At 36.4% G+C, this 24,152-nt stretch overlaps 1 protein-coding gene and 1 pseudogene across 5 annotated transcripts in view; one reads left to right on the top strand and one right to left on the bottom strand.

The window, feature by feature from the left end:
• CNTLN (centlein) overlaps nt 1-24,152 on the top strand; it is a 361,905-nt gene that overhangs the window by 131,290 nt on the left and 206,463 nt on the right. For 4 of the 5 annotated variants that reach the window (XM_060102083.1, XM_060102084.1, XM_060102080.1 and 1 more), the window contains exon 7: nt 17,285-17,447. In XM_060102083.1, coding sequence (XP_059958066.1) covers nt 17,285-17,447 — 163 coding nt within the window. The remainder of the gene's footprint in view (nt 1-17,284; nt 17,448-24,152) is intronic. The other variant, XM_060102081.1, reaches the window with a different exon arrangement.
• LOC132492620 (intraflagellar transport protein 22 homolog) lies at nt 2,896-3,381 on the bottom strand (annotated as a pseudogene).

Below are 24,152 nucleotides of genomic sequence, written 5' to 3'. Positions count from 1 at the left end.
CACAATTTCATTCTCTGAAATATGTCATATATTTATATATGTAATATACTATCTATATAATATTTATATAGATATACAATTATAATTAACATTATATATAATTATGACATACATAAATATATATACTTAATACCTATGTTTATATATAGTGTATTACAATATATATATTGGAGTAGTATTTTTGCTTGGGTAATAGATTAATACATATTATTATATATTATATATTTATATATAATATATATTAATTTATATTATATGTTTTATTATATATAAAAATATATAAGCATTATATATTATAAATAAAAGCAAAAATCCATTGTGTCACATTTTATAAACCTTTTTACCATGGGGTGAGGAAAAGTATTTCTTTACAGATGATAGACTTTATGCACTCACGGTATAATTTTTTTAAGCCAGTAATTTGATGAAGTCAAAAAAGTAATTCTAAACACTAATAGAATCTTAGTTTTAGAAGCAATCTTAAAATTTTAAATTATTCCTATCTTCTTCCCTATAAAAAGGCTTTTAGTCTTTGCTTGATACTTTTAGTTTATAAGTTTCTCAGTACTCTTCAAGACTGTTCTTTTTTATTTTGTTCAAATTTCTAGATTGTTTCATATATTTAGTTGACATTTGCCTTTTTACAGTATGCACCCATTTGTATCTTGGTTCCTTATCTAGAGAATCTCAGAAACAGTCTAATCGTTCTGTAGTTCAGACCTTCAAATAATAAAAGATAACTTTATTAATAAATTTTTTTATTAACTTATTAACTGCTTCTGTTTCTCATAATTTTTCATGTATATGTTTCACAGACGTTATATTTTGGGTTGCCTTTCTTTCTCTCTCTTTTTTTTTGTTAGTAAAAGTATGTAATATAAAATTCCCAAATAAATGGTTAAGTGGAATATTATACAGCTGTAAAAAAGAAAAATGTAGCTCTGTATATATTTACACAAATCCTCCAAATAAAAAAAAGTGAAAACAAGTTGTAAAAAAGTGTGAATAGTTTGCTACTGTTTCCTTTAATAAAGCACATTTGTATGTGCACAGACTTATGATAGAATACAGAAGGTAAGGGGGCTTCTGGAGAGAGGGATGGGGTTTGGGGACAGGTAAGACAGGGAGACTTCTTCACTAATGGTCTCTTGTAACCTCTGCACATGTGGCCTCTTAAATTTTAAAACATTTTTCTCGATTCAAGGACTCCCAAGGGTTTACTCTGGCTATGAATGTAAATGAAAGCTGCTGGGTTAATTTTTCTACTGAGCTCTTGGATAATCATTAAAATATCAGATAAAAATAATCTCTGTTTGTTTTGGAGCTGTAGTCTCAACATCAATTAGTATTATGGCAGGTATTACATAAAGAAGATTTACTACAGTTTGCATTAACGTAATCTTGTGTTCCTTGCAAAAGTTCCAACTGAGAGGAGGTCAGGCAAAAGGAAATTAACCTGGGCTTAAAATGTGCTCACGGGTAATCCAGGCAGTTTACTAAGAGTTGACTGTAGTTCAATCTAAATTTACCAGGGAACTGTCATTATCTGCCAACACCACTCTCTCAAGCAGACTGCCCACATGGCTGCATTTCAGCCCTCTTCATTGTAAGAGTGAAACACAGCCAAGCATATTTTTCATCTCTTGTAATTGTCTCTACTTTTCTTCCACTCTCAGTTGAAAAGACCTACATCTAACATTTTTGTTTTTGTTTTTGTTTTTGGCTACGTTCTGTCTTCGTAGCTGCGTTGCAGCCTTTCTCTACTTGTGATGAGCAGGGGCTACTCTTTGTTGTAGCGTGCGGGCTTCTCATTGCGGTGGCTTCTCTTGTTGCAGAGCATGGGCTCTAGGTGCGCAGGCTTCAGTAGTTGCAGCATGCAGCCTCAGTAGTTGTGGCTCGTGGGCTCTAGAGCACAGGCTTAGTAGTTGGGGCACATGGGCTTAGTTGCTCTGTGGCATGTGGGGTCTTAGACCAGGGATGGAACCCGTGTCCCCTGCATTAGCAGGCGGATTCTTAACCACTGCGCCACCAGGGAAGTCCCTACATCTAACATTTGATCTAGTTAATATATTTTCAGGTTGGCTATATTACAAAATTCAAAAAGTAAAATTTATGAAAGAATAATAATTTGAAAGATCACTAAAACAAACTTGTACAATAAGCTATAAACTCACCATATTTGTATCCTGAGCATTAAATCTTTTGACTATTTTTACAAATGGGTGTTATGACAACATAACATTGTTTTTCCTGTATTACATGAAATAATATTTAAGAATTAAATTCCCCTGAGATAATAAAAAACCTTTTTAGAAGAAGTATATATATCCCACCTTCCAGTGTGATATGGTATCCAGGTATAAAGGACATCTAAATAAAAATAAAATCTTGGAGAAGTTAAATGCTAATATTTTTCAAAAATATCCTAGGCAAATTGTACAGATTAAGGAATGAAAATCACATTTAAACCAATCCACGTGGATTAAACTACTGTTGCTATCACTGGGCTATGACAGTTACAATTCCACAACTTTTATAATGTGACATAATGTGAAGGGGAAGAAAAAACCACCTTAGTTTTCCAGCTCTTTGGAGAGATCTGGGGCAAAGCAATCAGAATTCAGTAACAGGATTTTCTCAGCTGAACTAAGGACAGAGAATAGACGGTATGAGTCAACTCCCTGGCTGACTGTTACCTTTGGCCAAATAAGGAAAATGTCTTCTACAGCCAAAGGGAGATGAGAACCTCAGTAGGTGGATGGATTTCAGATTTGCACTAAAACTGACTTCATTTGGGATGTGGAAGCGTCTAGGTGAAGGCCGGTTAATTGATAATTGACATCTCTTCCCAGTCTCTGCTCTCAGACACTGAGTTGATTATGCTTCTTAAATACTTTATGAACTCCATCCTGATCTCTTCCGGTCACCCTTAAGATTTGAGTGCACCAGCTTCAGCTTGTTCAAGGGTGGTGCCAAAGCAGGGTTTGCTTTGTCACTTCCAGAGCCTGGTTTATGGTGTGCAGTTAACAGACATTGAGTATCCTGTAAAAACTGCTGCTGGACAAAGCAGGAATACCACATCTCAATTTCCTTCAGGTGGCTTGGGATGTCAGCATTGAAGATGATCACCACCCCTTAAGAGTCCTTCATCAGGGCTGGCCAAAAAGACTCGAACTTTGGATCGCCACCACAATCCCAGAGCTCAGATTCATACCCTGTGCCTTTGTTGTTGCTGGTAGCATATGGGTTCTCAAATTCCAGGATCCTCACTCCTTGGGTTGGGTTGTATTTGGCGATGTCAGAAGATTTTGTCAGGAAGTTGGCCCAAACGGTTTTTCCAGTCTCACAGGGCCCCACGAAGAGGATCTTGGCTATCAGCATTGCGGTCTGCTGCCCAAAGACCTGCCAGAGCCCACCCAGGTGCTGCCGGAGCCCTTGCTGCTGTCAGGGCAGAGCCTGGGTTGCCTTTCTGAATGCATTCCATCTTGTCAGAGTTTATATCATCAATATTCTTCTTAAAATATGGCACCTATAACTACATAAAATATTCCAACAAGACCTTTCCATTTTAAAGTATGATGATTTTAAACTATTGAATGGAACATGCGGTCCATTCTAGGGTATGTGAATGGGATTTGAAAAATTATGTTTTCTACTAAATTTTGCACCTGCATTTATCTGTATACTTGAATTTAGTGTACTGCAAGAACTATAAGCTGCAGTAAATAAGGCAATGATATCCATAGATGGACATTTTCTTACAAGATGGTAAAAAGATGAACTCTGTGTAATTTTAAGTGTTTGATTATAAGGACTCAAAAAGGAGGAGGTAACAGCACAGAGCTGGAAGATTTCAGAGGACTTTGACTCAGACCCTCATTATAGGGTAGTAGTTGAGATGTCTTCAGTGTTTTTCCTGAATTGTTTGAATAATAATTTTCTGAATACACTACATGTCTCCTTCATTTTTATTTCTTGTTGGTGTGTGGTGGTTATGATATACCAGCATTACTGTATTGAATCTGTATATTGTGCAAAAGACATACCAAGCCATAACCGTAGGAAAAGTGGTCTAGGCACTTTCTTATTTGGATATACTTTTACTTGTTGATAAATGATGGAGTTGACCTAGCTTTATTTCTTTATGGGTTTATTTCTTTGAATTCCTAATTATTTGCTTATTTATTGAATAATTAATCCGTGTTACCCATTATGCTATGGAATATTGCTGTGAAGTACCACAAATGATTTTTACCTTGTGTTAGAATATAAATAAATAATATACATGTCTGTAACATATACAGAACATCTTAGTATAAACCTAGAACTTGCATAAAAGTCAGTAACCAGTTAAGTTGCCTAACTAAAATTTTTGCCTGACTAGTAATGATTCAACAGTTACGTGGAGAGTGAGCTAAATGAATAGCTTAACTTCCATTGAGAAGGTGGGCTAATGTCAATTGATTTGGGAATTTTAGAAATTAGTTGTGAATCTCCAAAAAAAAAAGAAAAAATAAAGGTCAAGACAGAACAGTCACAATTTTGGTGAGGAATATCATCAAAGTCAGAATCCTGAAATTGGACTAATGCATCTGGATTGCTGGTGTTCCTAGGCACTTAGCAGAAGCAAGTGTAAATTAACTCTGGAGGATAGTAAAGCAATTTTGTCCTCAAATTATGTCTACAGTTTTACAAACTAATGTCTAGCACACAGTCAGAAATATCAAGTATGTGGTAAAGCAATAATAAAAATTAAAAGACGTAAGAACTGGAGGAGATTGGTTCAAGATGGCAGAGTAGAAGGACACGCGCTCACTCCCTCTTGCGAGAGCACCAGAATCACAACTAACTGCTGAATAATCATTGACAGGAAGACATTGGAACTCACCAAAAAAGATACCCCACATCCAAAGACAAAGGAGAAGCCACAATGAGATGGTAGGAGGGGCGCAATCACAAAAAAATCAAATCTCATAACTGCTGGGTAGGTGACTCACAAACTGGAGAATAATTATACCACAGAAGTCCACCCACTGGAGTGAAGGTTCTGAGCCCCACGTCAGGCTTCCCAATCTGGGGGTCGGGCAACGGGAGGGGAAATTCCCAGAGAATCAGACTTTGAAGGCTAGTGGGATTTGATTGCAGGACTTTGACAGGAGTGGTGGGGAGATTCCACTTTTGGAGGGCACACACAAAGTAGTGTGTGCATCAGGACCCAGGGGGAAGAGGCAGTGACCCATAGGAGACTGAACCAGACCTACCTGCTAGTGTTGGAGGATCTCCTGCAGAAGCGGGGGTGGCTGTGGCTCACCTTGGGGACAAGGACACTGACAGCAGAAGTTCTGGGAAGTACTCCTGGACGTGAATCCTCCCGGAGTCTGCCATTAGCCCTACCAAAGAGCCTGTAGTCTCCAGTGTTGGGTTGCCTCAGGCCAAACAACCAACAGGGAGGGAACACAGCTCCACCCATCAGCAGTCAAGCAGATTAAAGTTTTACTGAGCTCTGCCCACCATAGCAACACCCAGCTCTACCCACCACCAGTCCCTCCCATCAGGAAGCTTGCACAAGCCTCTTAGATAGCCTCATCCAGCAGAGGGTAGACAGCAGAAGCAAGAAGAACTACAATCCTGCAGCCTGTGGAACGAAAACCACATTCACAGAAAGATAGACAAAATGAAAAGGCAGAGGACTATGTACCAGAATAAGGAACAAGGTAAAACCCCAGAAAAACAACTCAATGAAGTGGAGATAGGCAACCTTCCAGAAAAAGAATTCAGAAGAATTGTAGTGAAGATGATTCAGGACCTTGGAAAAAGAATGGAGGCAAAGATTGAGAAGATTAAAGAAATGTTTAACAAAGACCTAGAAGGATTAAAGAACAAACACCTAGAAGAATTAAAGAACAAACAGAGTTGAACAATACAATAGCTGAAATGAAAAATACGCTAGAAGGAATCAGTAGCAGAATAAGTGAGGCAGAAGAACGGTTAAGTGACCTGGAAGACAGAATGGTGGAAATCACTGCCGTGAACAGAATAAAGAAAAAAGAATGAAAGAAATGAAGACAGCCTAAGAGACCTCTGGGACAACATTAAACCCACCAACATTCACATTATAGGGGTCCCAGAAGGAGATGACAGAGAGAAAAGACCCGAGAAAATATTTGAAAAGATATAGTCTGAAACTTTCCTAACATGGGAAAGGAAATAGCCACCCAAGTCCAGGAAGCACAGAGAGTCCCAGACAGGATAAACCCAAGGAGAAACATGCCAAGACACACAGTAATCAAATTGCCAAAATTAAAGTCAGAAAAATTATTAAAAGCAATAAGGGAGAAACGACAAATAACATACAAGGGAACTCCCATACTGTTGACAGCTGATTTCTCAGCACAAACTCTACAAGCCAGAAGGGAGTGGCACGATATATCTAAAGTGATGAAAGTTAAGAAACTACAACCAAGATTACTCTACCTGGCTAGGATCTCATTCAGATTTGATGGAGAAATCAAAAGCTTTACAGACAAGCAAAAGCTAAGAGAATGCAGCATCGCCAAACAACTCTGCAACAAATGCTAAAGTAATTCTCTAAGTGGGAAACACAAGAGAAGAAAAGGACCTACAGAAACAAACCCAACACAATTAAGAAGATGGTAATAGGAACATACATATCAATAATTACCTTAAATGTGAATGGAATAAATGCTTCAACCAAAAGAGAGAGGCTCACTGAATGGATACAAAAATAAGACCCATATATATGCTGTCTGCAGGAGACCCACTTCAGACCTCAGGACACATACAGACTGAAAATGAGGGGATGCAAAAAGATATTCCATGCAAATGGAAATCAAAAGAAAGCTGGAGTAGCAATACTCATATCAGATAATACAGACTTTAAATTAAAGAATGTTACAAGAGACAAGGAAGGACACTACATAGTGGTCAAGGGATCAATCCAAGAAGAAGATATAACACTTATAAATATATTCACCCAACATAGGAGCACCTCAATACATAAGGCAATTGCTAACAGCTATAAAAGAGGACATCGACAGTAACACAGTAATAGCGGGGGACTTTAACACCTCACTTACACCAATGGTCAGATCACCCAGGCAGAAAATTAATAAGGAAACACAAACTTTAAATGACACAATAGACCAGATAGATTTAATTGATATTTGTAGGACATTCCGTCTGAAAACAGCAGATTAAACTTTCTTCTCAAGTGCACGTGGAACATCGTCCAGGGTAGATCAAATCTTGTGTCACAAATCAAGCCTTGGTAAATGTAAGAAAATTGAAATCATACCAAGGATCTTTTCCAACCACAGCACTGTGAAATTAGAAATAAATTACAGGGAAAAAAACTTAAAAAGCACAAACAGATGGAGATTAAACAATACATTACTAAATAACCAAAAGATCACTGAAGAAATCAAAGAGGAAATCATGAAGTACCTAGAGACAAATGGCAATGAAAAGATGGCGACCCAAAACCTATGGGATGCAGCAAAAGCAGTTCTAAGAGGGAAGTTTATAGCAAAACAATGCTACCTCAAGAAACAAGAAAAATCTCAAACAATCTAACCTTACACCTAAAGAAAGTAGAGAAAGAAGAATAAACAAAATCCATAATTAGTAGAAGGAAAGAAATTATGAAGATCAGAGCAGAAATAAATGAAATAGAAACAAAGAAAACAATAGCAAAGATCAATAAAACTAAAAGCTGGTTCTTTGAGAAGATAAACAGAATTGACAGACCTTTAGCCAGACTCATCAAGAAAGAGTGAGAGAACTGAAATCAATAAAATTAGAAATGAAAAAGGAGAAGTTGCAATGGACACTGCAGAAATACAGAGCATTATGAGAGACTACTACAAGCAACTCTATACCAATAAAACAGACAACCTGGAAGAAATGGACAAATGCTTAGAAAGGAATAACCTTCCAAGATGGAACCAGGAAGAAATAGGAAATATGAACAGACCAATCACAGGTAATGAAATTGAAACTGATTAAAAATCTTCCCACAAGCAAAAGTCCAGGGCCAGATAGCTTCACAGGCGAATTCTATCAAACATTTAGAGAAGAGCTAACACAGATCCTTCTCAAACTCTTCCAAAAAAATTGCAGAGGAAGGAACACTCCCAAACTCACTGTACGAGGCCACTGTTACCCTGATACCAAAACAAGACAGATACTACAAAAAAAGAAAATTGCCAACCAATATCACTGATGAATATAGATGCAAAAATTCTCAACAAAATGGTAGCAAACAGAATACAACAACACGTTCAAAGGATCATACACCATGATCAAATGGGATTTATCCCAGGGATGCAAGGATTCTTTAATATACGCAAATCAATCAATGTGATACACCATATTAACAAATTGAAGAATAAAAACGATATGATTATCTAAATAGATGCACAAAAAGCTTTTGACAAAATTCAACACCCATTTATGATAAAACTCTCCAGAAAGTAGGCATAGTGGGAACCCACCTCAACATAATGAAAGCCATATGTGACAAACCCACAGCAAACATCATTCTCAATGTTGAAAAACTGAAAACATTTCCTTTAAGATCAGGAACAAGACAAGGATATCCATTCTCGCCAGTATTTTTCAACATAGTTTTGGAAGTCCTAGCCACAGCAATCAGAGAAGAAAAAGAAATAAAAGGAATACAAATTGGAAAAGAAGTAAAACTGTCACCGTTTACAGATGCCATTATACTATACATAGGTAATCCTAAAGATGCGACCAGAAAACTACTAGAGCTAATCAATGAATTTGGTAAAGTTGCAGGATACAAAATTAATGCACAGAAATCTGTTACATTCCTATTCAATAACAACAAAAGATCAGAAAGAGAGATTAAGGAAACAATCCCATTTACCATTGCAACAAAAGGAATAAACCTACCTAAGGAGGTAAAAGACCTGAACTCAGAAACCTATGAGACACAGATGAAAGAAATCAAAGATGACACAAACAGATGGAGAAATGTACCATGTTTTTGGATTGGAAGGATCAATATTGTGAAAATGACTGTACTACCCAAAGCAATCTACAGATTCAGTGATATCCCTAGCAAATTACCAATGACATTTTTTACAGAACTAGAACAAAAATCTTAAAATTTGTATGGAGACACAAAAGACCCCGAATAGCCAAAACAATCTTGAGTGAAAAAAACAGAGCTGGAGGAATCAGACTCCCTGACTTCAGACTATACTACAAAGCTATATTAATCAAGACAATATGGTACTGGCACAAAAACAGAAATGAAATATAGATCAATGGAGTAGGATAGAAAGCTCAGAGATAAACCCATGCACCTATGGTCAACTAATCTATGACAAAGGAACAGGATATACAATGGAGAAAAGACAGTCTCTTCAACAAGTGGTGCTGGGAAAACTGGACAGCTACATGTAAAAGAATGAAATTAGAACACTCCCTAACACCCTGCACAAAAATAAACTCAATATGGATTAAAGACCTAAATGTGAGAGCAGACACTATAAAACTCTTAGAGGAAAACATAGGAAGAACACTGTTTGACATAAATCTCAGCAAGATCTTTTTTGACCCACCTCCTAGCGTAATGGAAATAAAAATGAAAATAAAGAAATGGGACCTGATGAAACTTAAAAGCTTTTGCACAGCAAAGGAAACTATAAACAAGATGAAAAGACAACCCTCAGAATGGGAGAAAATATTTGCAAACGAAGCAACGGACAAAGGATTAATCTCCAAAATACATAAACAGCTCATGCAGCTCAATATTAAAAAAACAACCCAATCCCAAAATGGGCAGAAGACCTAAATAGACATTTCTCCCTAAAAGACATACAGATGGGCAAGAGGCACATGAAAGGATGCTCAACATCACTAATTACTAGATAAATGCAAATCAGTACTACAATGAGGTATCACCTCACACTGGTTAGAATGGGCATCATCAGAAAATCTACAAACAGCAAATGCTGGAGAGGATGTGGAGAAAAGGGAACACTCTTGCACTGTTTGTGGGAATGTAAATTGGTACAGCCACTATGGAGAACAGTATGGAGGTTCCTTGAAAAACTAAAAACAGAATTACCATATGACCCAGCAATCCCACTACTGGGCATATACTCAGAGAAAACCATAATTCAAAAAGAAACATACACTCCAATGTTCATTGCAGCAATATTTACAATAGCCATATCATGGAAGCTTCCTAAATGCCCATCAACAGACAAATGGATAAAGAAGATGTGGTACATATATACAATGGAATATCACTCAGCCATAAAATGGAATGAAATTGGGTCATTTGTAGAGACATGGATGGACCTAGAGTCTGTCATACAGAGTGAAGTAAGTCAGAAAGAGGAAAACAAATATCGTATATTAATGCATATATGTGGAATGTAGAAAAATGCTAGAGATGAACTGGTTTGCAAGGCAGAAATAGAGACACAGATGTAGCGAACAAATGTATGGACACCAAAGGTGGGGGAAAGCAAGAGTGGGTTGGTGGTGGTGGGATGAATTGGGATTGACGTATATACACTAATATGTATAAAATAGATAACTAAGAAGAACCTGGTGTATAAAAAAATAAATAAAATTCAAATTAAAAAAACTGGAAATGAAAGATAAAGACCTAGTTATTTGCCTATATATGAGTAATTAACATAGCAAACCCAAAAAAAATTTATAGAAAGATTTCTAAAATTAATACGTGGATTTAGCACACTTGGTAGATACAAGGTCAGTGTACAAAATTCAAATGCATTTTTTATGCCAGCAAGAAAATTAGGAAATAGACTTAAAAAGAATATAATTTATAATATAGGTTAAAATATGAACGGCAAATATAATGAAAGATATGTGTTACCTCTATACAGAGATCTGTAAAACATTATTGATTGAAATAGAAAGTCTAGTGTATACAGATAAATACAGAGTTCATGATTTGCAAGACTCAGTATGATAAAGATGTCTATTCTCTCCAAATAGATATTGAGATTCAGAGGAATACAAATTATCAGCAACAGGAAACTGTTACTACCCCCAGAGGCCAGAAGGGGCAAGGAGAGAAGCTTTTACTGGATCTCTGTGAGAAGTCTAGCCCTGGGAGAGAGGCTGACTAATAGGAGAAGTATTCTTAGATAGAGGAACAGAGACACTGCCAACTGTGGCTCATTGGAGAGGGAGATAGAGAATGAAATACCTTGACCTCTTTTTCCTTTACCCTCTAATCATGGACCAGCACTTTCAACTACTCAAATATAAACCCAGAAGAAAGGGAGCCAATGTAATGTAGTCTGTGGAAGTTGGCCTCTCAGGCTACATTGTAGGCTAGAGTACAGAGAGTAATAGTGTAGAGATGATGAATATTGGATAAGAGAATATGTGGTGCATTCTCCATTTCTGCTCTTTTTCAGAGCTTTCCTGGACATTTATTGCTTAATTAATTTTTCCATATAAACTTTAGGTTAAACTGGCTTATTTCTTGTCTGCTATTTTATTATGGCATCAAATTTAAAAGCAAACTGAAGGAGAATTGCCCTCTTGATGATGTCAGTTTTTCTGTCCCAGAGTATGGGAATGGCATTACATTTGTTTCAGTACCTTTCTGTCCTTATGAAATGTTTTGTTCCTTATGCTGGTTTTGACCTTTCTTCTTAAATTTTTTTCCTAGCTCTTTCATGGTTTTTGTTACTGTTTTAAATGGAATCTTTCTTTTCCCTATAGTTTCCTACTGATTTTCCTTTTATTACTTGTTGTTTTTCTGTGCTATTTTGTTTTGATGTGCTATGATTTGGTGGGTAAAGTGTCCAACAAAGTTATTTTGTTTTTACTGTGAATTGTACTTTTTACTTTTTTTCTGTATAATTTTTTTTGCCTTGAGTTTTAATTCCTCTGAAATTAATATTGCTATTCTTTTTTGGGGTTTATATTTATATGGTAACAAACTAAGTATATAATTGTTTAGGTATAATGATACATGTGAATTATAAGAAACTACATGTAGTACCGAAAAGTACAAAGAAGATAGAGGGAAAAAATTAGAGTTAAAATACAACCCCAGAGGAATAATAGCTGTTAAAATTTTATTGGAATCATTCTATATTTTTCTCAACACATATTTATAGATTGAAGAGTAGGTAAACAAGTTCTTAGATAAAAGGGACTGTATTGAACATTTTTGTTTGTTTGTTTTTGGCTGCATTGGGTCTTCGTTGCAGCACATGGGATCTTCGTTGTGGCATGCGGACTTCTTAGTTGCAGCATGAAGGCTTCTTAGTTGCGACATGCAGACTTCTTAGTTGTGGCATGAGGACTCTTAGCTGCTGCATGCATGCGGGATCTAGTTCCCTGACCAGGGATTGAACCCGGGCCCCCTGCATTGGGAGCATGGGGTCTTACCCACTGGACCACCAGGGAAGTCCTGAACATGTTCTAATAAGTGATAACTTCAGTTTTTGTGATATAATGGAACAATAAGACACTGAAGTGAAATTGAAAGAATTATTAAATCTCAGATAATTTTTTCTTCTCTATAAGAACCACTAACTATTTTTCTAAAGCTAAGTAAGAAATGGCATGAAAAAAACTTTGGAGGTTGATGTAATTATGTTTTTTTAAAGAAAAACTACATTTCATCTTGAATTGGATTTGATACCCTGCTATGTACACTTAGTAAGATAGGACATACATTCAACCATTTTAACTCCTTCTCATTTTGCATCTCAGGATTCATAACCTTTATCTCCTCATGCATAACCACCGTGCCTAAAGATATTTAGACTTAGTTTTCTATATTGCTTCAGTGCTCTTCGTTAAACTTTTTACTCTTGATGTGTTTATTCCTATACTCAATTTTGATTCATCTTAAAGGCCCATTTTTACCAGGGCCTTCTCTGTTGCTGGAGTATGCTTTCTCCTCCATTAACATCAGATTTAGCCATGTGACTTATTTTGGCCTGTGGAATGAGTGTGAAAGTGCCGTATATCATGTCCTGGCAAGAGTTTTAAAAGAGTCATTGCTTGAATTGCCTTTACTTTTTGCCCTCTGCCATTAGAGTGGCATATTACTAATGTCATCTACTGCTCCAGTTTGGGGCTTAGGATAGGGGAAAGCCACATGTAATGTGAGCAAGCAAATCTTTGTTTTTGTAACAGTAAGTTTTTTTTGTTTTTTTTTTGGTAACTGCAAAATAACCTATAGATGCTGTCTGAAACCCTTTGTCAGTCTTTGCTATCAAATTTGATGTCTAAAGGGATATTCCTAATTTATCCTATGGCTCATTCAATCCCTTAGTAAACATCACTATAACTGAGCAATACAGTATTTTTAATCAGCTTAACCTTCTTCCTTTTTTTATCTTAAAAAGTATTTTTTTCACACACACACACACACACACACACACACTGTATTTTATTTTTACAAGAAAGAAATAAACTGACACCAAGCATTGTAAATGGATGACCACAACAACAGCAACAATGATTGCAGTTACCAAACACAAAACACACTCATACTATGTCATAATATTGACAGAAACAGATCAATGGAACAAGATAGAAAGCCCAGAGATAAACCCATGCACCTATGGTCAACTGATCTATGCCAAAGGAGGCAAAGATATACATGGAGAAAAGACAGTGTCTTCAATAAGTGGTGCTGGGAAAACTGGACAGCTACATGTAGAAGAATGAGATTAGAACACTCCCTAACACCATACACAAAAATAAACTCAAAATGGATTAAAGACCTAAATGTAAGACCAGACACAACATTCTTCTTGAGATGGGAAGAAGTGTTGTTGGTTCTCAGCATAGTCTCAGTTCAACCCACACTTTCCTTTATTCTTTTTAATCCGTATCTGGAGGAACTTCTCAAGTTTGAACCTACCAATTAATTTTACTTTCCATAGTTTTGGTTTGCCTCATAACTTCTCTCATTATGGATTTTAATGCTATTATGACATCTTTCTTTCTTAACAATCTTTCTTCTTTATGTTATCCTTATCATTTCATGCATTCAACAACTGTCTTATCCCATGTATCCTAGAAAACAGAGGCTGAGTGAAGGTTACTGATTACTTACTTGAGAGATTCAATTCCAAGGCAGAGTGAGTGAGAGAAGAATAATCTGAGGCAGGGAAGGATAAAGAGTAGTTCAAGGAAACACATCATTGTGCTGTCCACTACTTCATGATGAGCCATGCAGAGACATCAGACGCATTGAATTAGCCACTCAGGTTGATTCTGGACAGACTGTAGAAAGAAACCGTGCCCTATAGCAATCCATCAGATAGAAAAAGCAAACAAAACAAACAAAAAAACTCTTCTTGTGTTTTATCTTCCATTGATCAAAGTTTGCTGCTTATACCATGCCTGTGTTGTAGCATTTTATCCTAATCTGGAAGTGGTACAAGGAGACAAATATGCTAGGCATGCAGCTGGTTGACTTCAAGTGATGGAGCCACATGAGCTGCATAAATGTTATAGGCTTAAGTGGTAGTTAATAGTCTGAGGCAGAGCAAGGGACTAAGAATCTAGGAGGCTGGTGAGCTGAATCTGAAAAGGTATATAAGATGTGTCTAAGACAACAACAAATATTTAATAGGCTACAGGAACTATGCTAGGTTGTCCATTTATAGCAGTTAGCAAAAAAGTCCCTACCTTCACAGACATTTTTGTTAAGATTATCTTCCCATCTTGGCTTTCTATTGAGATAATTAAGAGAAGTGCAATGGTTTCTTTTTCATACATTTTCTAGACCTTTCTTATAATTCCTTCAATAACTCCTACTCAGAGGTATAATTTTTCTCTGAGTATGCACAATAACATTTCTTTTTTCTTAATTCTAAGTACTCCTTTTAAATAAGTCCTGTTTGTTTTTCTTTACTCATTTTCAAATGAAGATAGGTCTACACAAGTTAAGTGTTTTCCAGCTGTCCAGATGTATGTTTCCAAAGCCTTATTTGCAGCTTACTTTGATACTGATCAAATTCCACTTTCATATTTGCAACATTGTTGTACATTCTATCTCATCTACTTTTCAGAGGGTGGTGTGAGAAGACACAAAGAAAGAAACATTTATACATAATATAAAATTATGCTTCCATTCCATTTACTGAGAGTATGACCAGAAAATAGCACAAGATGAGAGATAAGAATATGCTCTTCTCTTAGTTGATTTTTACTCCCCAACTGTCTCATAGTATGAACATCTCCCAACTCAAGTGTTTCTTCTGATTAAAGATACATATATTTTGTTCCAAATGACCCTTAAATCCAAGCCAATTACTGATTCTGGCCCTCTCTTTAAGAAAAATTATCTTCTGTTATTAGAGGAGAAATAAGTTTTTTGTGTTTTGTATTGTATTGAAAGATGATATGTATTATCATCATGTCTCCTTTCTAAACACAACATTTACTTAGGTCTCTTGGCTAACACATATCTTGACTATCTATGCTGATGGAATTTTATTCTACAGCTACTGCCTATCTCCTTTGATAATTCTTGCCAGTGTTATTCTTGAAAAATGACAATACTCAGCAAGAATCATTACTATGTGTCTCTTCTCTCCCTCTCTTGTATTATATTTTCTCAAGGCATGTGCCATTATTGATTCTCTTCTTTCCCTTCCCCCATTTTTGGACTATTATTTTCTACAGGTTTCAGTTTTTTGAATAGTTACAGAAAAAAAGTGCTATAGTCTAAATGTTTGTGTCCACCCAAAATTCATATATTGAAAGTCTAATGCCTAATGTGATGGCATTAGGAGGTGGGGTCCTTAAGGAGGTGCTTTGGTTATGAGGGTAGAACCCTCTTGTAAAAAAGACCTCTCAGAGGCCCCTAGTGCCTTCCACCTTGTGAGGATGTAACAATAAGTGTGCGACCTGGAAGAGGATCCTCACTTGACTATGCTGGCAGTCTGATCTCAAACTTCCAGCCTCCCCAACTATGAGAAATAACTTTCTGGTTTTTGTAAACTACCTAGTCTGTGCTGTTTTTGTTATATCAAAAGGACTAAGGCAGATGGTGTATGTACATGTATCTGTGTAGGTTCAGGGGTTTCTGTTGTATCTGGAGAACATTAATATTCTAAACCTGTAAAAAAGCAGAGTTCCGGAATTCTCTGGTGGTCCTGTGGTTAAGACTCAGCACTTTCACTGCTGTGGCCTGGATTCAATCCCTGGTCAGGGAACTGAGATTCCGCAAGCCATGTGGCATGGCAAAAAAAATAAAATAAAAATAATAAATAAATAAATAAATAAGCAGAACTCATTTCTCCCATATTAATATTCATCCATGTTCAACAACTGCCTGCATATCTTTTATGTTTTTTCTGACTTTTAAGATTTATCTTATGTGAATGAATCACCAGTTTGAGGTTATAAGTAAAGAAAAGTCTCCATTAAAAATAGTCTCCAAAATATATACTATAATGTATACTTCTGTGAAATACATCTCTATAAATATCTTTCTCTTCAAATTTATTTTACAACATATTTTCTAGTTTTATATGACCTGTATCACACAGGATTCATCAGCACAGGAATCTGGAAACCTCTATCCCAGAGGTGTGGTTTTCCTGGACCCTTAGGGCCATGAAGACTGTCACTCCAGTTCATTTGTCCTTCTACTTACCAAGTTTACCCTGGGTTGGTTGGAAGGAGTGATTTCACCTTGTATTGCTCTCCTTCCTTCTGACAAAAAACCTCATCATTTCCTTCAAGATGGGTTAGAGGAGTCACAGGAAGCCCAGCCTAGGCCCCTGAGGTGACAAACTCGTGGTGCTTTAAGGAACTTTTGTTTGAAAACTTAATTTACCTTTTGGGATTCTTTTTAATACATTTAAGTTTCTATATAATATAAAATGAAAGGTTGAGTTACCCTGTATTCAGAACTGATAGTTGGCATCAGTGCTTATTAATTCTTGGAACTGAAGTGTAACTTAATTTCAATAAGAAGGTGGTTGTATGACTGTATATCCAGGGTTTTTATTACTATCAAGCTATAAAAGAAAATTGATAAGTGTTTGGGTTTGAAACTCATAGTAGTTCTATCAATACTTCCTAGGTGTATGTGATAAATATTAAATACTTCATATGTTATTTCTCTTATTAATGTTTGCCTGCAGTAAAAAATAATAGATGAAAAAACTGGAGGCTGATCTATAACTTTAGATGAACAAAATTATTTAACTAAGATGATCTTTATTCATGCTTCTCTCTATTTATTGCTTGCTTTGCACAGGAAGGAGTTGCAGGAGCTGCAGAATCTGTACAAACAGAACAGTGCGCATACAGCACAGCAAGCAGAACTGATCCAGCAGCTTCAGGTTCTGAATATGGACACACAGAAGGTACTGAGGAACCAGGAAGATGTTCACACAGCTGAAAGTATATCGTATCAAAAAGTATGCTTTTATTCTGTCATAAAAATGTAAATTTATATGTGTGAACTTATAAAAATATATAGAATTCAAATTTTTGCACATTTCAATATTGCTTTATTACTCCCTTTTATATTGCTTCTTCAAAATTAAAAATGAAATATGATTCAATTTGGTAATATTCAAAATTATGTGAGTATTTTTATGGCTGTTAAGGCTGAAACATTTAAAATATACGTGCAAATTTATTCTGTAGGATATTGTTTTTATAAATTGGAGTTTTGATATCTACTATGAAACATACTAGGACTGTAGTCCTCAAACCAGGAAGGATTTGGAGAATGGGATTATTCAGCCTTCTATAATGAGAAATTATTCAACAAGTATGATTCTAGTTTATGACCTAAAGCAGTCTTTCAGTTATAGAATTTTCACGTTATTTTATTGGCAAATCTGCACAAACACAAATGGGTATGCTGATGAGGTCTTTAGGATCAATATTTTCCAAGGATTTTTCTCTCTTTATTTTGTGTTTCTTTTAAGTAGTCATTTTACTTTACAGTTGTTTAAGGAGCCCCTCAAGAAGGCTTACCCAGCTATTTAGGTATGCTGACACAGCAGCAATAATTACAGCTAGTAATTAAAAAACACTTTTATTGAATTCTTTATGTTTTGTGTGGTGTACATATTTATAGAAATAATTTTATTTCTACACAGATCAACCCTATGAGATTGATGTTATTTCCTCTTAATAGTTGAGGCAGCCAAGGCTTAGAGAGGTTAAATGGTGCAGTCTATGTTATTTGGGGATTATTTCTGTCTAAACTTACTCTTCTCCTAAAAAAGCACTGTGGAAATTCAACATCTACAATTAATATGAAATAAATAACTATTAAGTAAACTTTATACACATACTTTCAAATGATGCTTTGTAACTGTGGTTTTTCGACTAAAATCTGTGTTTCCTTCGAGTTTCTGTCAGGACGAGGATGACACCAAGCATCAGGGTAGTGTCCATCCTCTCCACTTTGAATAGAATAGCTCCACCTTTTTGTTTTATACGGTGGGATTGCCCATTATGCTTTTGTTCCTAAACCAGACTCCGTTGCTAAATTGACTTGAAAAATTGGACCTTATTAGTAACTTTAATTCTTTTCTCTTTTTCATTGTGTAGGTACTTAACGCAAACATTTCTTCCTCTTTCTTGATTTTTTGCTTGAAAGTCCCTAACCCATGGCAAGTTATATTAAAATATGTCTTTAGGGTTGCTTGTTGTTAAAGTTCATAACTCTTTTCTCTCATGTGCAAATACTTTTGCTGTTTCTCCTCTCAGTTAGCAAGAGAGAACTTGGTAAGGTGGAAGAAAAAGGCAGTGTTTCCTTTGCTATTTACTTTTTCAGTCTTTTGTTCCAAGATTCCTTTTTCAGCCTTGCTTAACTTAAAATTTAAGATAAATTGTTTCAGCCTTAATTCTACTTTTTGGTTGATCCTCCTTAGCAGCCTTTGCAGAGAGCAACCATTTTTTTTAATACCCTACCTGAGAACTTTTGTAGATTCAATATCATTTCAAACAACTGAATACTTAAACATTTTTATTTGAAGTGATTATTACCAAAGTAATACATGCTTGTGATAAATTTTCAAAAAATTCAGAAGCGTATAAAAAAATAAAGTTCTCTGCCCTCCTGCCTGAAGCCCTTGCCCCAGACTTTACTGCTCTTAATATTTGAGAGTGTATCCTAGAGTTCCTCTAGAAGAACAGAGTATTTTTAAATTATTTCATCTTTTTAATTCTATAAGCATTATATAAATATATTATCATAAAAATTTGAAATGATAATAGAAGTACTGATAATGCTAATATAACAGATTTGAGTTCTCTTCCACTCATCCCAGTTCATTTCATTCCCCTCCCCAGGGGTAATCATCTGAGTAGTCATTCCAGACCTTTTCATGCATTATATACTGTGTCTGTGTACATATACACATATCACCAATCTAGGTATCTTACATTTTTAATATTAATTAATTTATCCTTACTGTTCGTTAACTTGCTGTTTTCAAATAATATGCCTTGGGTATATTTCCATGACAGTATGTATAGCTCTTGCTCTTCTCCTCCTCCCCATGCTCCAACAGAAACATGTAAAGTACAGCGTGGATTTACCAGAATATAATTTGATGATTACTGAGGTCTCCCTCCTCAACTTTTTATTATAAACTTCAGAAGGAGGTGTTCCTCATCTCTTCCCCGGCGTCAGTTTTCCCTACTGGATCATTTCTAACCACATAAAAACATGCTGTTGTGTCTCTGATCTGCATGGAAGAACAAAACAATTAAGCAACAACAAAAAAAACCTGTCTTGGGCTTCCCTGGTGGCGCAGTGGTTGAGAGTCCGCCTGCCGATGCAGGGGACACGGGTTCGTGCCCCGATCCCGGAAGATCCCACATGCCGCGGAGCGGCTGGGCCCGCAAGCCATGGCCGCGGAGCCTGTGTGTCCGGAGCCTGTGCTCCGCAACGGGAGAGGCCACAGCAGTGAGAGGCCCGCGTACAGCAAAAAAACAAACAAACAAAAAAAAAAAACAAAAAAAACCTGTCTTGACCTTACTATATTCCTTTCCTTCCCTTCCTTTGTCTCCTTTTCCAGCAATATTCCTTGCAAGAGTTAACTTGTCTCAAAGTGCTCTTCTTCCATTCTCTTTTGAACCTATTCCAATCAAGTTTTTGCCCCTTTCACTCCACTAAAATTTCTCTTTGCAGAATCATTTGTGACTCCCATATTGCTGAATTCAGTAATCTTCTAGCAGTCTTCACCTTACCTTACTTACCAGCAACATTGTCACAGTTGATGACTCTATCCTTTGAAACCCCTTTTTTCCTCCTGGCTTACAGCATATCACAGTTGTGTGGTTTTCTTCTTTCAGTTTCTAGCTGTTTCTTTTCTGTTGCTTTCTAGTCTTCCTTAGTCACCCTGTCCTCTAAATGTTAAAATGTTCCAAGCCAAAATCTTAGGACCTCTTTTTTTCCCTCTGTTTAAATTCATACCCTAGGTGATTTTATCTACTCACCTAGGCCTTCAAAATCATACTGTCTATATGCTGATGACTCCCAGATTTGATTATCTGCTCTGAATCTCTTCCCTGAACTCTAGGAAAGAGTATATCTAATCGCCTACTTAAGCATCTTTTAACTTGATGCCTAACGGGCATCTCAGACTTCACATGTTCAAAACTAAGCTGTTGTCTGCTCTGCCTTCAGAGGGTGTCTGGAATCCTACTACTTCCCACTACCTCTGCTGTGACTACTAACTTGTATTACCTGAATGATTGCAGTAGTTTCCTACTTTGTTTCTTTGCTCCTGACCTTACCCACTTTGAGTTTATTCTCAACATAGATGCCAGAATGTTCTTGCTAAAACTTAGTAAGTCAAATCAGGTCATTCCTCTCTTAAATTCCCCCCACTGGTTTCTTGTCTGATTAAAAGCAAAAGCCGAAGTCCTTACTACAACCTGTGAGACTCTACATGATCTGGCTCTGCATTACCCCTCTGATCTCATCTTTTTTTTTTTTTGCGGTATGCGGGCCTCTCACTGTTGTGGTCTCTCCCGTTGCGGAGCACAGGCTCCGGATGCGCAGGCTCAGCGGCCATGGCTTACGGGCCCAGCCGCTCCGCGGCATGTGGGATCTTCCCGGACCGGGGCACGAACCCGTGTCTCCTGCATCGGCAGGCGGACTCTCAACCACTGCGCCACCAGGGAAGCCCTGATCTCATCTTTGCCTTCGCTTCTTAATCTCTCTGTTTTGGCCACATTTAACTTTGTTTTTTCACTTGAACATACCAGGTATTCTTCACCCTCAAGGTCTTTGCACTGGGTTCCACTGCCTGAAATCTCTTACCCCAGTTATCTGCATAGATGACCTTTTTACTGCCTTTATTCTTCACCTCTCACAGCTTAAAATCTATTTGATAACAGACATTAAATAGGAGATGTAAGAATGATACATGTTCTAACAGTAGTAGGAGGTTTGGGAACATAGCTGGGGCAGGTTCCTAGTTTAGGGATAAAAAAGACTCTCTTTGATGAAGTGATATTAGTAATGTTTATTCTGAGAAGATAAGAAGACATCAATGAGAGAAATTTCTCATAACTCTTCTACATGACTATAGCTGAAGCCATAAATTCCCTAGTCAGTCAGTGCTTTTACTAAATTTGGAGAGGTAGAGCTTATATGCTCCTATTTGGAGAATGTGTCATAACCTGAACTTTGATCTGGGATACTTTTTTTTTTTTTTTTTTTTTTTTTTGCTGTACGCGGGCCTCTCACTGCTGTGGCCTCTCCCGTCGCGGAGCACAGGCTCCGCGGCCATGGCTCGCGGGCCCAGCCGCTCCGCGGCATGTGGGATCCTCCGGGATCGGGGCACGAACCCGTGTCCCCCGCATCGGCAGGCGGACTCTCAACCACTGCGCCACCATGGAAGCCCTGGGATACTTTTTGAAACCATGTAAACCTTCCCCCAGGATCATGACTATCCCCTCCAAGAATTATCATGGACAATAATGAGAGATATGATGCCAATATGGTGTGCTTATGAACAGTGTGGAGGCAAAAAGAAAAAAGCAAGCAGATCTGCTGCTTTAGAGAACTGGCTTAGTTTTCCTTGTATTTGTTCTATTTTTTTCTCTTTCCCACCCCCAGTTTGAACTCCCTTTTCTTTCTATTTGTTCGTCAAAAGTTAACCTCTCAAGGGGTGGGGGTTGGAGAGGAGAACTTCACTGATTTTTAACTTGATACTCATTCTGAATTTATAATTTTAATGGTAGCATTTTAATTTTGATATTATTTTAGATCCTTGAAGTTGTTCCTAAGGTTTTCATTAGTATTTTCAACTAGACTTAATTTAAAAGTTCTTGATTACTTATTTATACTTCATAAATTTTGCCTACAGTTAGTAGACATTATAGTTAATATTTCTTTGGTAGTCTGTGGGTAAATAGTTATCCATAAAAACACAGGAAAAAATCTTTACTGTATACTTCCATCTTCCAGAGGCAAATACCATTAACATTTCGAGTATTTCCTTTTAGGTTTTTAAATGCATTTTAACATATCTTGAATACCCTAATTATCTTTCACTTCATGTTATATAAAAACAGTATCATGACATATAACTATTTTGGAGGCACTAATATAACTTATTTAACCATTTTTCCAGTGTTGATCACGTATGCTGTTTAAATATTTCACTATTATAAATAAAGCTGCAGTAAACATCTCTTTGTTGTCAGCTTAGACTATTAGCATTCATTAGAGAATATTGAATATATACACATACACACACACACACACACACTCACTCACTCACTCACTCACACACCCCCCTAGGAAACAGTTCCTTTTATGAAAAGGCTAGTGACATTATATTAATGTTGTACAGTTCACTCTTAATTAGTTCATACATAAAGATAGCTTTTTGAAGTTATTAAATAGGAAGAAAGAACAGAGGATCATGGAGTTTGAAGGAGACCTGCCTACCACATGAGAAATGATCAGTAAATGTTAAATTATTGAACCTTGAGGAGTTATGTACAACACTATCCCACTTTGGATAATGCAATTTAAAAATCATAGATGTTTATTTGAATTGTTAAAGTATTTTTAAACTTGACAGGCATATATTTCTATCTTAATTTAAATATTATTCCAGTCCATTTAATTTTTAACTATTTGAGTGAGTGGTCCTGGAGTGGTGTAAAAATGTAGAAAAACTAAGAATACAAGTTGGAAGGCCTTCCAGTTGGAGCATAATCATAAATAAAGATAAAGAACATAAACTTGTGCTATAAGCCAGGGAGAATGTGTGTTTACATGTACACACACTATTTTAGAAATATATTATTTAAGCTGAGGTACAAATGTAAGTCACCTCCAACAACCATATATGAATAATGGTTAACATTTATTGAGCTTATTTTGTATCAGCCACTGGGAAAAGGGCTTTTGCCCACTATTTAAGCCCCACACCAGCCCTGTGTGGTATATTATTAGTAGTATCTCTTATTATTTTATAGATCAAGTAACTGAGTCTTAGAGTATTGTTTTAAATCAAACAGCTACCAGGTGGTAGAATTCAAATGTAGGTAATCTTGAGTCCAAAACCCACAATGTTAAACTCTATTATAAAGCCCACAGTATATAGTTCAGTTATGCATAGAATAATGTGGTCTTATCTTTAAAGTGTTCTGTAAAAGATTCTATAAACTTGCATAATTCATTCTACTCAAAATTCTTTCAATACTCAATAACTTTTAATGTTGGGGAGTTTGTTTTGATATCTGAGTTAAATGTTATTCAAAATATTCCATTGCATTCTTTTTGGTGAAAGGGGAGCCCAGCATGTTATCATCCTCTGTGAAAAGAGCCCCCATCATTATTCTTCAGCCACTGTTTCTCCTGATTGTACAAATTTGGTTTCTTCTATTTTGTTGCAACTTTAAACTTTTTGACCTACAGATTTCTTTTGACCTGCAGATTTTTTTTAACTAGACCTATCACCCCCCCACCCCACCCCTAAAATATATCAGCTGTGGAGTTAAGGATTTTTAAATTTGGGAATGATCACATTACATTATTTATCATGAATAAACAGTATGCTACTGTTCAGACTTCCAGTGTTCATTTACATCAAATTATTCATTCTAATCCCAGAACATTTTACTTAATACTT

This window comes from Mesoplodon densirostris, chromosome 6, assembly GCF_025265405.1.
Source record: "Mesoplodon densirostris isolate mMesDen1 chromosome 6, mMesDen1 primary haplotype, whole genome shotgun sequence".
NCBI lineage: Eukaryota > Metazoa > Chordata > Mammalia > Artiodactyla > Ziphiidae > Mesoplodon > Mesoplodon densirostris.
This window is presented reverse-complemented; position numbering and strand designations above follow the sequence as displayed.